The following is a 13,237-nucleotide window of genomic DNA, read 5'->3' as shown; positions in this document are numbered from 1 at the left end:
AGGTAGGTGTATATGTGTCAAAGTGAACAATCGAGAGAAGACTTCACCAGAGTGTATACAGAGGATTCACCACAAGATGTAAACCATTGGTTAGCCTTAAAAACAGGAAGGCCAGATTAGAGTTTGCCAAACATCTAAAAAAGCCTTCACAGTTCTGGAACAACATCCTATGGACAGATGAGACCAAGATCAACTTGTACCAGAGTGATGGAAAGAGAAGAGTATGGAGAAGGAAAGGAACTGCTCATGATCCAAAGCATACCACCTCATCAGTGAAGCATGGTGGTGGTAGTGTCATGGCGTCGGCATGTATGGTTGCCAATGGAACTGGTTCTCTTGTATTTATTGATGATGTGACTGCTGACAAAAGCAGCAGGATGAATACTGAAGTGTTTCGGGCAATATTATCTGCTCATTATAAGCCAAATTTTTCAGAACTCATTGAAAGGCGCTTCACAGTGCAGATGGACAATGACCCGAAGCATACTGCAAAAGCAACCAAAAAGTTTTTCAGGGAAAGAAGTGGAATGTTATGCAATGGCCAAGTCAATCACCTGACCTGAATCCGATTGAGCATGCATTTCACTTGCTGAAGACAAAACTGAAGGGAAAATGCCCCAAGAACAAGCAGGAACTGAAGACAGTTGCAGTAGAGGCCTGGCAGAGCATCACCAGGGATGAAACCCAGCGTCTGGTGATGTCTATGTGTTCCAGACTTCAGGCTGTTATTGACTGCAAAGGATTTGTAACCAAGTATTAAAAAGTGAAAGTTTGATTTATGATTGTTAATCTGTCCCATTACTTTTGGTCCCTTAAAAAGTGGTAGGCACATATACAAACTGTTGTAATTCCTACACCTTTCACCTGATTTGGATGTAAATACCCTCTAATTAAAGCTGGAAGTCTGCAGTTAAAGCACATTTTGAAAAGTCTGCAGTTAAAGCACATTTGCTGAAATGTCTCAATTGACTGTCCTGTTCCCCCTGATGGATGTGTCAAGGGTCAAAGTTCTCCCCAATGTAAACTAATATGGCCGCCGCGAACATCGCCATATGTTCGCAATATCGGCGGACTGCGAACAAGCAAAGTTTGCCGCAAACCTACCACCGGGCGAACCACAAGGCCATATCTACAGGGCATTATATCTAAATAAGGGAGAGTTAGTCTTAGGTTTACAGGCAGGGTTAGTTGTTAGTTAGTGTAAGGGTTACTGGCAAAGTTTTGTCAATGGTTCTGGATTAATGTCAATGACATTAGTTTGACATCAGTTTGATATGCTTCTGAGATCCTTTCCAATTCATTCACAGGTACATTAACCACTTGCCTACTGGGCACTTATACCCCCTTCCTGCCCAGGCCAATTTTCAGCTATCAGCGCTCTCACACTTTGAATGACAATTGTGCGGTCATGCTACACTGTACCCATATGAAATTTTTATCATTTTTTTGGTGGTATTTAATAACCTCTGGGTTTTTTTATTTCTTACTAAAAAAAAAAGAAAAAACAGAAAATTTTGAAAAAAAAAAGTTTTTCTTATTTTCTGTGAGCAAATTTTGAAAATAAATACATTTTTCTCCTTCACTGATGTCTACTGATGAGGCGGCACTGATGGGCACTGATAGGCTGCACTGATGGGCACTGATGAGGTGACACATATGGGCACTGATGAGGTGGCACTTATGGGCACTGATGAGGTGGCACTGATGAGGAGGTACTAATATGCCGCACTGATGAGCACTGAGAGGTGGCACTGATAGGCGGCACTGATGAGAACTGATAGGCAGCACTGATGAGCACTGATAGGTGGCACTGCTGGGCACTGAGAGGTGGCACTGCTGGGCACTGAGAGGCGCACTGATGGGCACTGAGAGGCGGCACTGATGGACCCTGATGGGTGGCACTGATGGATACTGAAGGGTGGCACTGATGAGCACTGATGGGCAGCATCATCAGTGCCCACACTCAGTGCCCATAGTGCTGCTAGTCAGTGCCCATCAGTGCCTAGATGAGCAGGCACTGATGGGCACTGACTGGCAGCACTATGGGCACTGAGTGTGGGCACTGATGGGGGGCACTGATGGCGGGCATTGTGGGCAGTAATGGCATTTTTTTCTTCTCTTGTGTAATCAGGGCACTGGTGATCAGTGCCCTGATTACATTCCACTGTGTTCCCCTTACCGCTGACGGCTCTCCACTTCCTCACACTGCAGTCTCTGTGTGAGAAAGAGAGCTGGCGATGAGAGATGATCTCATATGTTTACATATGAGATCATCTCTCATTGCACGGTCCGATCACGTGGTAAATGGCCGCTGTGATTGGCCATTTACCACGATCTGTGATTGGCTGTGTCCAAGGGACACGGCCGACACAGATTTTCCCCGATGCGCGCTCGCGGGAGCGCGCGGGGAGCCTGTCACTGTTTAAAGACTGCCTCCCGGAAATTCCGCGCTGTCCGCGCTGTAGCCGTCTATCGGCTATAGCGTGGGCGGCAAGTGGTTAAACCTGCAGTTGACCTCCTTTTGACCTGCTTCAAGTGTATTTTTTATTCAAATAGACTTTTATGGGAATGCAAAATGTTTTTGTAGTGACCAAAAGCTTGTCGACTCAGGTCCTCAGGATGTGTTTGTTAGTGTTAGGGTTTCAAAGTGGGCTGTGGTAGATGATGGCTAGGGGTATATCATCATGCTTATCAAAAGTTGCCACTGTTACACTCCAGGAGCTGAAATTTAGTGTATCAGTCACTTAATATGTAGGATAAAATGCAATTTCTTTTTGCCCAATAGGTTCAATCCCATATGTGATTACAACTGAGATGTTTCGCCAGGCTTCCCGTCCTGCAGCCTTTATGGTAGCTGGAAGTGTTCACTGGTTATCAAACTTCACTGTTGGGCTCATATTTGAATTCCTTATGGTAAGAGCATGTTCATCATTTATTGGATTCTGAAACTGGCCACAGACATAATGATAAATAAACAATCAATTATGGATTCAGTAGCTCACTGGAAAATTACTATTTGACACAACAAAGATAAAGATACATTTGGCCAAACTTACTGGATTTTCTAATAGGCTCAGCTGTTTTTTTTAAAACAATTGTTCATTGATCAAACACTGAGACTTAAGAGTCTAAAGGTACAGGTCAATATTTGAATGGTATGGGGCCAACCTAAGCATCTCCTGTAATAAAAATTATTTACTACTGAACAATAATTGGTACGTGTGTAATTGTCATTAGAAGAAAATCTCTATTATGATATGGAGACTGTTCCCTTCTCTTTATGTGATTTTTTTTTTTCTGTGACAGAGTGGATTGGGCTCATACTGCTTCATTCTCTTTGCTGCCATCTGTCTTGCAACATTCATCTTTATATATTTTATTGTTCCTGAAACCAAAGGAAAAACCTTCCTTGAAATCAGTCAACTAATGGCAAAGAGAAATGGACTTGAAGAAAAAACAGACTCTAGGGAATTTGAAGACCTAACCTCACCAACATCCAAGAGCATACCGATAGAAGAAGATGGCATCATCAAAAGTGCACTGTGACCAAATGTTTGCGCTGAGGACTCTCTGTAGCCATTTGCTTAGTTAGGATGTGGCATAAGAAATCTTATTGAACTACAGGGTTTTCAGAACAGTCAGTCTGGCCTAGTCAGCTGTATTTATGCATAACAGCAGGTATTGTATAATATCAATGGCACAACCGTGATGATATACGGTATCTGTTTCCAATGCAAAACAAAGTGCTCTCTATGATGAAATCTATGTACCCGATGCCCTCAATTTATTGCATCAGTCACATCTTGCTAATATGTGTTTAATGAAAGTAGATGTTTTCCTTTTTCTGAAGAAGGACATATAGGCCCCTGAGGTACATTTGCCTATTTGCAATAGCGTACATTGTGAATTTTATTTGGCACATCTGTAACAATGTCAGCTGTGACCATTATTTATCCCATTTGCACCCACTTATTGCAGTTGGAGTCTGCTCTACACAAGCCAAGAATGTGAAGTTCTTTGTACTGTTAGGAAGCTTGTGTGCCTCATTTAATACATTATTTCCTTATTTCCCACACTGTGGATTTGTAATATTAAATAAAAAAAGTAACTAATACCTTTCAAGCATTAATTTTTTTTGTGGCTCCAATTTGTTACTATTATAATTTGACTGTTAGTGCCTTAAAACAAAATAGTTTTCAACACAATCAAAAAAAAACTAAGAGCTAGTTTCACATTTTAGGATAGTGAATAGAGATATGCAGATCATGTCTTTATGCCACTGTGGACGATTATGCATCATCCTTATGAACCTATATTTTATAGCATAGGTTGAGTCTAAATTTACAGAGGGGTTTATCCAACTTGCTTGCAGCTTATTTTTGGTTAGTTGTTCACTATAAGTGCAATAAATGATAAATATGGTTCTGTGGTCACTTTCAACACAATTCCAAAAAACAAAGAACTTATTCTTCATTTGAGAACAGAGAGCAGGACCTTCTTGCCTGTGGTTTACTGTGCATCCAGAGCTGCATCCAGAATACCACATGCCCAACCCGACTTAAAGTAACTCCAAAAGAATGTGCCCCCTGCAAAAAAGATGGTTAATTCTAACCTCTCCCACTGTCTATGCTACTCTTCAGCCTTGTACTGCACAGATACCACTGCACCACAATCCACCAATTCTGGTAGTGTTCCTCTGCTGAAGGACACCTTTTGGAGCCAGAAAATATGAAGGCTATTGACACACCCCTTCCATAGTAAACTGCGGCTGTTGTAAAAAAAAAAAAATGCAAGAAATGGCATAAGTATTACATTGCTCACTTTGGAACAAAGCCCTCCAGTGCTTTGCTGCTGCTGGGTCCGCGCTCCGGCTATGTGATTGGCCAGAGCCGCGATGACGTCACTCCTGAGCATGTGTGCGGGAGCCCTCGTTCTGGCACGAAGCTCCAAAGCTCAGGCAAGGTATGTCGGACCTTCAGAGCACATGCGCCGGTGATGAAGCTAAACGGTGCACATTTAGGAGATATTAATCTTACCTACAGGTAAGCCTTATTATAGGCTTACCTGTAGGTAAAAAATTACTAATTACTTTCCATCCAGTGACATACCCATACGTCGCTGGACTTTCAGTGGCTATATCGGGATGATGCTTACCCCTGCAGTACCAGTACCCTTTTATAAGAGCTTGCGGTTGGCTCTCTTTTAATAGCAATCAGAGCTGCAAACTAGCCACTCGGTTGCTAAAAAAAGCAGTGGGAAATGACCACCCCTTCTCCTGCCACCTTCCTGACAGCCAAGCAAAGCCTGGATCGGCTTTCATCGGCTGTTCATAATAGTAACCCAGAAGCAATGACATGACATTCTTCTGATTTACTCAGAAACAATCTGCGCCATTTTTTTTTTTTTTTTTTTTTAAACATTCAAAAACATAGATCTTGGTGTTTTGAATGCTTTTAAGTGCAGATGAGGGATTTGGGGTCTTATAGACCCCAGATCTTTTAATAAAGAGGACCTGTCACTTGCCTATTACTGTCACAAGGATGTTACCATTACTTGTGACAGCAATAAAAGTGATTAAAAAAAAAATGTATAGCAACAATGTAAAAAAAAAAGAAATAAATATTTAAAATAAAAAAAATGTAGGTTTCCCTGTTCTGTGCTCACGTAGAAAGGCGAATGTGCTCTTTGGTCCTTCATGCACGCAAACAGCGATCAAATCCCACATGTGAGGTATCACCATGAACGTCAGATCATGGGAAGTAATTCTAGCACCAGACCTCTTTAAATCTAAAATGGTAACCTGTAAAGTCTTTAAAAGTGTCACCTATGAATAGTAAAATTGACATTATTTGTCGTCATTGCACGGGCATGCAAAACTTTGAAGCGTGACATTTTTGATATCTATTTACTCAGGGTAATATCATCATTTATATTTCACAAAAAAAATTGGGTTATGTATTGTGTTTTTTTCTTTTAAAATTTTAAATATTGTATCTTTTCCCAAAAAATTACATTTGAAAAAACGCTGTGCATGTGCAATCTGACCATCATATGATTGAACAATACCTGTTTGACCTCCCAGGAGGTGGTGCTGTTACATTTTTGTGGGGAAGCAGAAGGGCACAAAACACACCAATTTATTCTCTTATGCCCCGTACACACGTGCAGATTATCTGAAGACTTTTGTCTGCAGACTTACCAAAACCATATAATATGAGGTCAAACCTAAACACTTTCAATTTGTATGCAATCCGGCAGGCCCTTGCACTACATAGAAAAGGTAAATCTGAAGACAAAAGTCTTCAGATAATCTGCACCTGTGTACGGGGCATTAGGTCTCTGTGTTAAAAAAAAATACATCATGTTTGGAGGTTCAGAGTAGTTTTCTAGCAAAAAATACTGATTGTTACACGTGAACAAAAAGTGTCAGAAAAGGCCCAGATGAGTTGGTTAAAGTGTCATTTTCTAGCAGGGTGCAAATAATGAATATGGGCTATGATGATAAAGCAGTAAATCTGAAATTCACCCAATGATTGCTGCAGGTGAATCTTCCAGGTGCATGTATTTTACATGACAGTGATTAATTCACCACCAATAAATGTTTGGTTAAAGGTAAATTCACTACTTTATAAATATATCCCTGAGTTTGGGTTCACGCCAGCGCTGCTTTGAAGCCAACATCCCTGCGTGACTTCATCATGGCTTGCATACGACTTCTTTAACAGAAGTCAATGCAAGTCACGTTGAAGTCACACCTAAGTAGTGAAGAAACCTTTTTCCAAGTCGTGGCAACTTAATTCGCACCGATTAGAACAGTTCTATTGCTGTTAATGGTGCGTGACTTGTCATGCGACTGTCGCCAGGGCTGGCCCAAGACATTGTGCTGCCTGGGTCTGAGAATGAAATGCTGCCCCCCCCCCCAAAAAAAAATTCACGCCCTCCAAAAGGCCCCCACATTCTATAGGACTATGAAAGCAGTTAGAGGGGTGTGAGTGTGTACGGAGTGACAGCAAGAGCAGGACAGAGCAGTAGACACTGGGCAGATGAGCGCACCAGGCTTTCTACTGTCAAAGTGCCACAGTGCCCTGCAGGGCTGCGAGCATGGTACAGGAGAATGCAGTGCTGCGGGCATGGTACAGGAGAATGCAGGGCTGCGGGCATGGTACAGGAGAATGCAGTAATGCTGACATGGTAAAGGAGAATGTAGGGCTGCGGGCATGGTACAGGAGAATGCAGTGCTGCGTACATGGTACAGGAGAATGTATGGCTGCGGACATGGTACAGGAGAATGTAGGGCTGCGGGCATGGTACAGGAGAATGCAGTGCTGTGGGCATAATACAGAAGAATGCAGGGTTGTAGGCATGGTACAGGAGAAAACAGGGCTGTGGGCATGGTACAGGAGAATGCAGGGCTGCGGACATGGTACAGGAGAATGTAGGTCTGCGGGCATGGTACAGAAGAATGCGGGGCTGCGGGCATGGTACAGAAGAATGCGGGGCCATGGGCATGGTACAGGAGAATGCGGGGCTGCGGGCATGGTACAGGAGAATGCGGGGCTGAGGGCATGGTACAGGAGAATGCAGGGCTGCGGGCATGGTACAGGAGAATGTGGGGCTGCAGGCATAATACAGAAGAATGCAGAGCTGTAGGCATGGTACAGGAGAAAACAGGGCTGCGGGCAGGGTACAGGAGAATGCAGGGCTGCGGACATGGTACATGAGAATGCGGGGCTGCGGACATGGTACAGGAGAATGCAGGGATGCAGGCATGGTACAGGAGAATGCGGGGCTGCGGGCATGGTACAGAAGAATGCGGGGCTGCGGGCATGGTACAGAAGAATGCGGGGCCATGGGCATGGTACAGGAGAATGAGGAGCTGCGGGCATGGTACAGGAGAATGCGGGGCTGTGGGCATGGTACAGGAGAATGTGGGGCTGCAGGCATGGTACAGGAGAATGCGGGGCTGCGGGCATGGTACAGGAGAATGCGGGGCTGCAGGCATGGTTCATGAGAATGCGGGGCTGCGGGCATGGTACAGGAGAATGCCCATAATTAATAAAATTTTGACTTGATAAACAAGCGATGTATTTATATACAAGTAGAGTAATTTCACAACTGAGTATTAAAGAGAAGAGAAGCACCACTAATTGTAGCAATATGGTTACATTTAAAAGGAACAACATTTAACAACTCACATGGTTGATGATTAAAACAGGCACATCTAAGTATGCAGGCATCCGTGGTAAAGCTGTCCACATAGACCGCCCTCCGCACCGCCATCGACGTCATCCCTTCCACCCTGTGCTCTGCGAGTGCTTCAAGCCTCGCTTTCAGACCTTTCTACTGTAGGGTAGTCTTTCCGGTCACGACTGCAGACTGAAAGCGGCGAGGAGGATGGTCTATGTGGACAGCTATATTTTGCTTCTAATCCCCTTGTAGAGGCTGAAATTTGTGGATGGACTTTTTATGGTTACACAACACATTGCTATAATATTTTTATTTGGACTATAAAATTAAGGATTTATGAATAAATGGTTGTGGAACCAATCTTCATATTTTTTATGGGGAAATTCGCTTTGATATATGAGTGTTTTGGATTTACAAGCATGTTTCCGGAACGAATTCTGCTCGCAATCCAAGGTTTTACTGTATATCTAAAATCACAGCCAAACATCTGACCAAATGTATGTTTTATCTTCTTTTTTATTACTTGCAAATAGCACAGATCCAGTTTATATACTGATCAAATATTATTGAAAAACAGTCACACAAGCTTAATTAATAAGGCAAAGAGCAACGGACAGCAAACCACTGCCACCAATCAGAATGTATCACTAACTGTTTTGGAAGCTCTAAATGAATGAAAATGAAATCATTTTGCAACACTTTTCATATCATTACTGTTTCTGGTTTTATCACATAAGCTCAAGAGTAACAATATCTTGAAATATGTTACAAAGAGGGACACATTTAGAAAATTTAAAAAAAAATAAAACACAATGTTGTTTATTATTACCAAAACATATTTAGTGTTGCAATGAATACATCACAGCTAGGGATTACAAATGTACATAATTCACTGGTTTTACATAAAATATATGCATAAATGATTTTCCTGGTTAATCTGATCTTATCAAATTGATCATTTGTACATGTAAAGTAAACAATTTAGATATTTTACTGCATATCATATACAGACTCACCACTACGATGGTGGGAACTCACTCCAAAAATATATATTTCAAAAACAAAGAAAAAGGAAAAGCAGTACTGCTGTTCTCTAATATATCATTTATAAGAATTCTATATTTTATAAATAGTTTAATTACAGTATAATACTATAAAGCTCAATAAATAGGTTAAAGCAGTATTAATTTGAAAAAACAAAAACAGGAATTTATTGCAGCATACCAGATCTTACATTTACTGGCTGCAGTACCTTTCTTTTCTTTTTTTAGGCTTTTTTCCCTTTATTTTCACCTTGTGATGTGGCCAGTGACACACTTCCTGTCTTAGGGTGTCTCTATTCCGGATGGAGGAGCAACAGGGACACCTTCAGACAACAGCATTATCAGTCTGAGGAGAGGGTCATCCAGCGCCCAGGGCAAAGATGCCAAACTTCCTAGCCTTGTAACAGACTGAAGGTGCCCCCATCCCTACAGTAAACCATTGGGCCCAGGGCAGCCGCATCTCCAGGCCCTGGACTTGATAAACATACTAAATCCATACTCTAGCTTGTAAGCAGGTGCTTACAGAGTACCCTTGAAAGTATCGCTGCTGCTGTAATAATTGCACTGTGTGGTTATGCAGAAAGTCCAGGTTGCCCAAGATGGGAAGGGGTTAAAAATGTCTGAGCTCTTTCCTGGGTTTTTTCTGGGTCCCTCCCATGTTGCGGATGGATAAATAGAGGGGGAGGGCTGAGGACAGAGATAAAAGACTGGGGCTTGGCTCACATGGGAACTGAGAAAACTGCTGAATGATGTAGTCCTGTCAGAACACGGGGTCCCTGTTACTGGGTCACCCACATGGGATCTCACCTGGAGCCAGGAAACTACCAGCAGTAGTCTTGCACAGCAGGACTTTATTTACTTTCAGGGCTGTCTTTAGTATAGACTGGACCCTGGGCAAATATTTTCTTGGGCCCTACCAAATGCACTTATCAACTATTTGTTGGCAGTGTGGGCTCAAGGGGCAGCTGCTTTAGGCCCCACAACAATGGCAGGGCCCGGGGAAGCTGCCCATTTTGCCCTGTGTTAAAGACAGCCCTGTTTACTTTGGGGGAAGGTATGAGCCAGGCAGTCTGAATTAGGTAGTTAGAGATGAACATTGTTATGTTTTATGTGTGCTGTGCAATTGGACTGTACCACTAAATGTTCAGTAAAGGTGCATTAACTGTTTCATGCATAGTCTGAAGTTTATCTAAAGGAGTTTATGAAGATATATGGTGTATCCAAAAGAACAGGGCTTGTAACACATGTACAGGGATAAGGAGGAGAAGCTAGAGGGCCACGAGGAACGGTTAACCATACAGAGGAGTTGGCGGGAAGTCATGTCTAAAATTTGGTTTCTATGGGTAACCAGGACTGGTGGAAATGTTGTAGCAGCTAGTCAGAGGGATTGAGGAACCAGGCATTGGTTATGTTTCCTCTGGTAGCGAGGGGTCGGTCCTGGGGTTGGTGTTTGGACTCCCTCCCTAGCAGTTAGTGCCCTACAGCATTCAGGATGGAACCCCAGGCATGGAGACCCCATGGACCTAGCTGCAGGTACGGGAGAGTGAGGGAGTTAACTGTGCATGCATAGAGATCTGTGCTTAGAGCACACCGGATCTTTAATCTGCCACTGGGAGTGAGGTGGCAGGGCAGCTGGGCTAGTGGAGTATGACACAGGCTCTGAGGTGTCCCTCTCAAAATGCTGCATTAAGGAAGACAAGTGCACAATGTCAATGGAGAAGAGTGACTCACAGTAAAGAGTCTCAAGTTAATGTTTATCTGTGCAAGGTAAACACCTCAAGTTTAAGTACAGGGTGTTGCCCTAACTAGGTACTTTTACCCCCTTCCTGCCCAGGCCAATTTTCAGCTTTCAGCGCTGGCACACTTTGAATGACAATTGCGCGGTCATGCAACACTGTACCCATATGAAATTTTTAAAAAATTTTTCACACAAATGGAGCTTTCTTTTGGTGCTATTTAATCACCACTGGGTTTTTGATTTTTTGCTAAACAAATTAAAAAATCCTCAAAATTGTGGAAAAAAAACAAAACAAATTTCATAGTTTGTTATAACATTTTGCAAACAGGTAATTTTTCTCCTTCACTGATGTGCGCTGATTAGGTTGCACTGATGGGTAATGACACACTGCACTGATGAGGTGGGACTGAAAGGTGGCACTGATAGGTGGCACTGATGGGCACTGATAGGTAGCACTGATGGGCATTGATGAGACGGCACTGGTGGGCTCTGATGAGGCTGCACTGATAGGCAACATTGATATATAGCACTGATAGGTGGCACTGATGGTCACTGATAGGTGGCACTGATGGGCACTGAAGAGACGGCACTGGTGGGCACTGATGAGGCTGCACTGATAGGCAACACTGATGGACTCTGATAGGTGGCACTGATAGGCAGCACTGATAGATGGCCATTATGGGCAGTTTGCAAACAGGTAATTTTTCTCCTTCACTGATGTGTGCTGATGAGGCTGCACTGATGAGCAATGATAGGCTGCAATGATGGGCACTGTATTGATGAGGCAGCACTGATAGATGGCACTAATGGGCACTGATAGGTGGCACTGATGGGCACTGATGAGGCTGCACTGATAGTCAGCACTGATGGTCACTGATAGGTGGCACTGATAGGCAGCACTAATAGGTGACACTGATGAGCAGGCACTGGTGGGCACTGATTGGCAGCACTAGTGGGCACTGATAAGCAGCGGGGGTGGGCACTGTTGGAAACGGAACTGATAATCAGGGCACTGATAATCAGTGCCCTGCTTGTCAGTGTAGATGTCCCTTTAACACAAGCTGTTAATCAGCCCTCTTCTCCTCCCCTCATGCTGTCAGCATGAGGAAAGGAAATCCAATAACTGGCTTGTGCTGCCATGTGTTTACATCGTTCTTACATTATCTATCATTGAACACAGCTGATCACATTGTAAAGGGCTGCTGTGATTGGCCCTTTACCCCCATCTGTGATCAGCTGAGTCCAAAGGCCCACGGGCAGTGCGATCACAGGAGGATGTCCATGTACGCCCTCCAGACAAAGTAAGCCTGTGCTGTAGCCCTCTTTCAGCTATAGTGCGGGTGGGAAGTGGTTAATGATGATCTTTGCATGTCCACGGCCCTGCCTGGTCCCGGGCACATGTGAGAATGTTGGCGAGCTCCACAACCTACAGCAACTGTTTTTTCCTTTTGGGTTTTACATAAACAATAGCCAACCATTGTAAGTACCCCTGTTAGTCTTAAATGGTTTGTCTCAGGCCTTTAACAGCCGCTTTTACTCGACTGTCAGGTTTGTTAAAGGAGGTTGAAAAATAACAGACTTACTGGTCAGATTACCAGGTGAAAAAAAGAGAAAAAAAGAAAAACGAATGTTGACACCACATTTAAGAATAAATAGGCTGCAGTATAATACATTTTTTTTTTTTTGGGTTTAATATCGCTTTAAGGTACTACATTTAAAACCACAGATTTAACTCCAAATATGCCTATATCTTTGGCTATCTTAATTGTTCAGGCCAGAAAGACGTTACTCCCATGCATGCGCACAAGAGGTTTTTTTTATCCCAGCACCAAGATGTGCCAAGAAAGCAAATTAAGCAGAACTACACTGTATCTGAGTGCCACAAACGAAAAACTCAAGAAACAAGAAAAACACCACACTAGCTTTCCTAGCCACAGCCGTCTTAAGTAAGGGCTAATGATTCATGTAGCATTTACTTCCTGAAACCCATCTGCCCTTACCTTAGGCATACAGGCAGGAGGGTGTGCTTTCAGTGTGCTTAGCTGAGAAAGCCCTTCCTCCCCTTCTCCTCTAGATGAAAGAAAAAAATGCCCATGAAGACTCCTGGGATGTATGACATCATTTTGGCCTAGGCCAGAAACCAGGAAGCAACTAAAGAAATGTTAAAAAAAAAAAAGGGTTAAAACAATAAATTATAATAAAAGTATAGCAATGTAAAGATTAAATATAGTTCATGTTGACTGAGAAAGCTTAGTTCCAGGATTAAGTT

General features: G+C 43.0%; 1 protein-coding gene across 1 annotated transcript in view; it reads left to right on the top strand.

Moving 5' to 3' along the window:
* Nucleotides 1-4,114, top strand: part of SLC2A5 (solute carrier family 2 member 5) — a 106,603-nt gene extending 102,489 nt beyond the window's left edge. Inside the window, exons 12-13 of the mRNA XM_082274287.1 lie at nucleotides 2,786-2,913; nucleotides 3,307-4,114. Of these exons, the coding sequence (XP_082130413.1) occupies nucleotides 2,786-2,913; nucleotides 3,307-3,546 (368 nt within the window). The 3' untranslated portion in view covers nucleotides 3,547-4,114. The remainder of the gene's footprint in view (nucleotides 1-2,785; nucleotides 2,914-3,306) is intronic.
* Nucleotides 4,115-13,237: the final 9,123 nt, after the last annotated feature.

The sequence above is a fragment of the Pelophylax lessonae genome (genome assembly GCF_965119305.1).
Source record: "Pelophylax lessonae genome assembly, chromosome: 12".
Classification (NCBI taxonomy): domain Eukaryota; kingdom Metazoa; phylum Chordata; class Amphibia; order Anura; family Ranidae; genus Pelophylax; species Pelophylax lessonae.
This window is presented reverse-complemented; position numbering and strand designations above follow the sequence as displayed.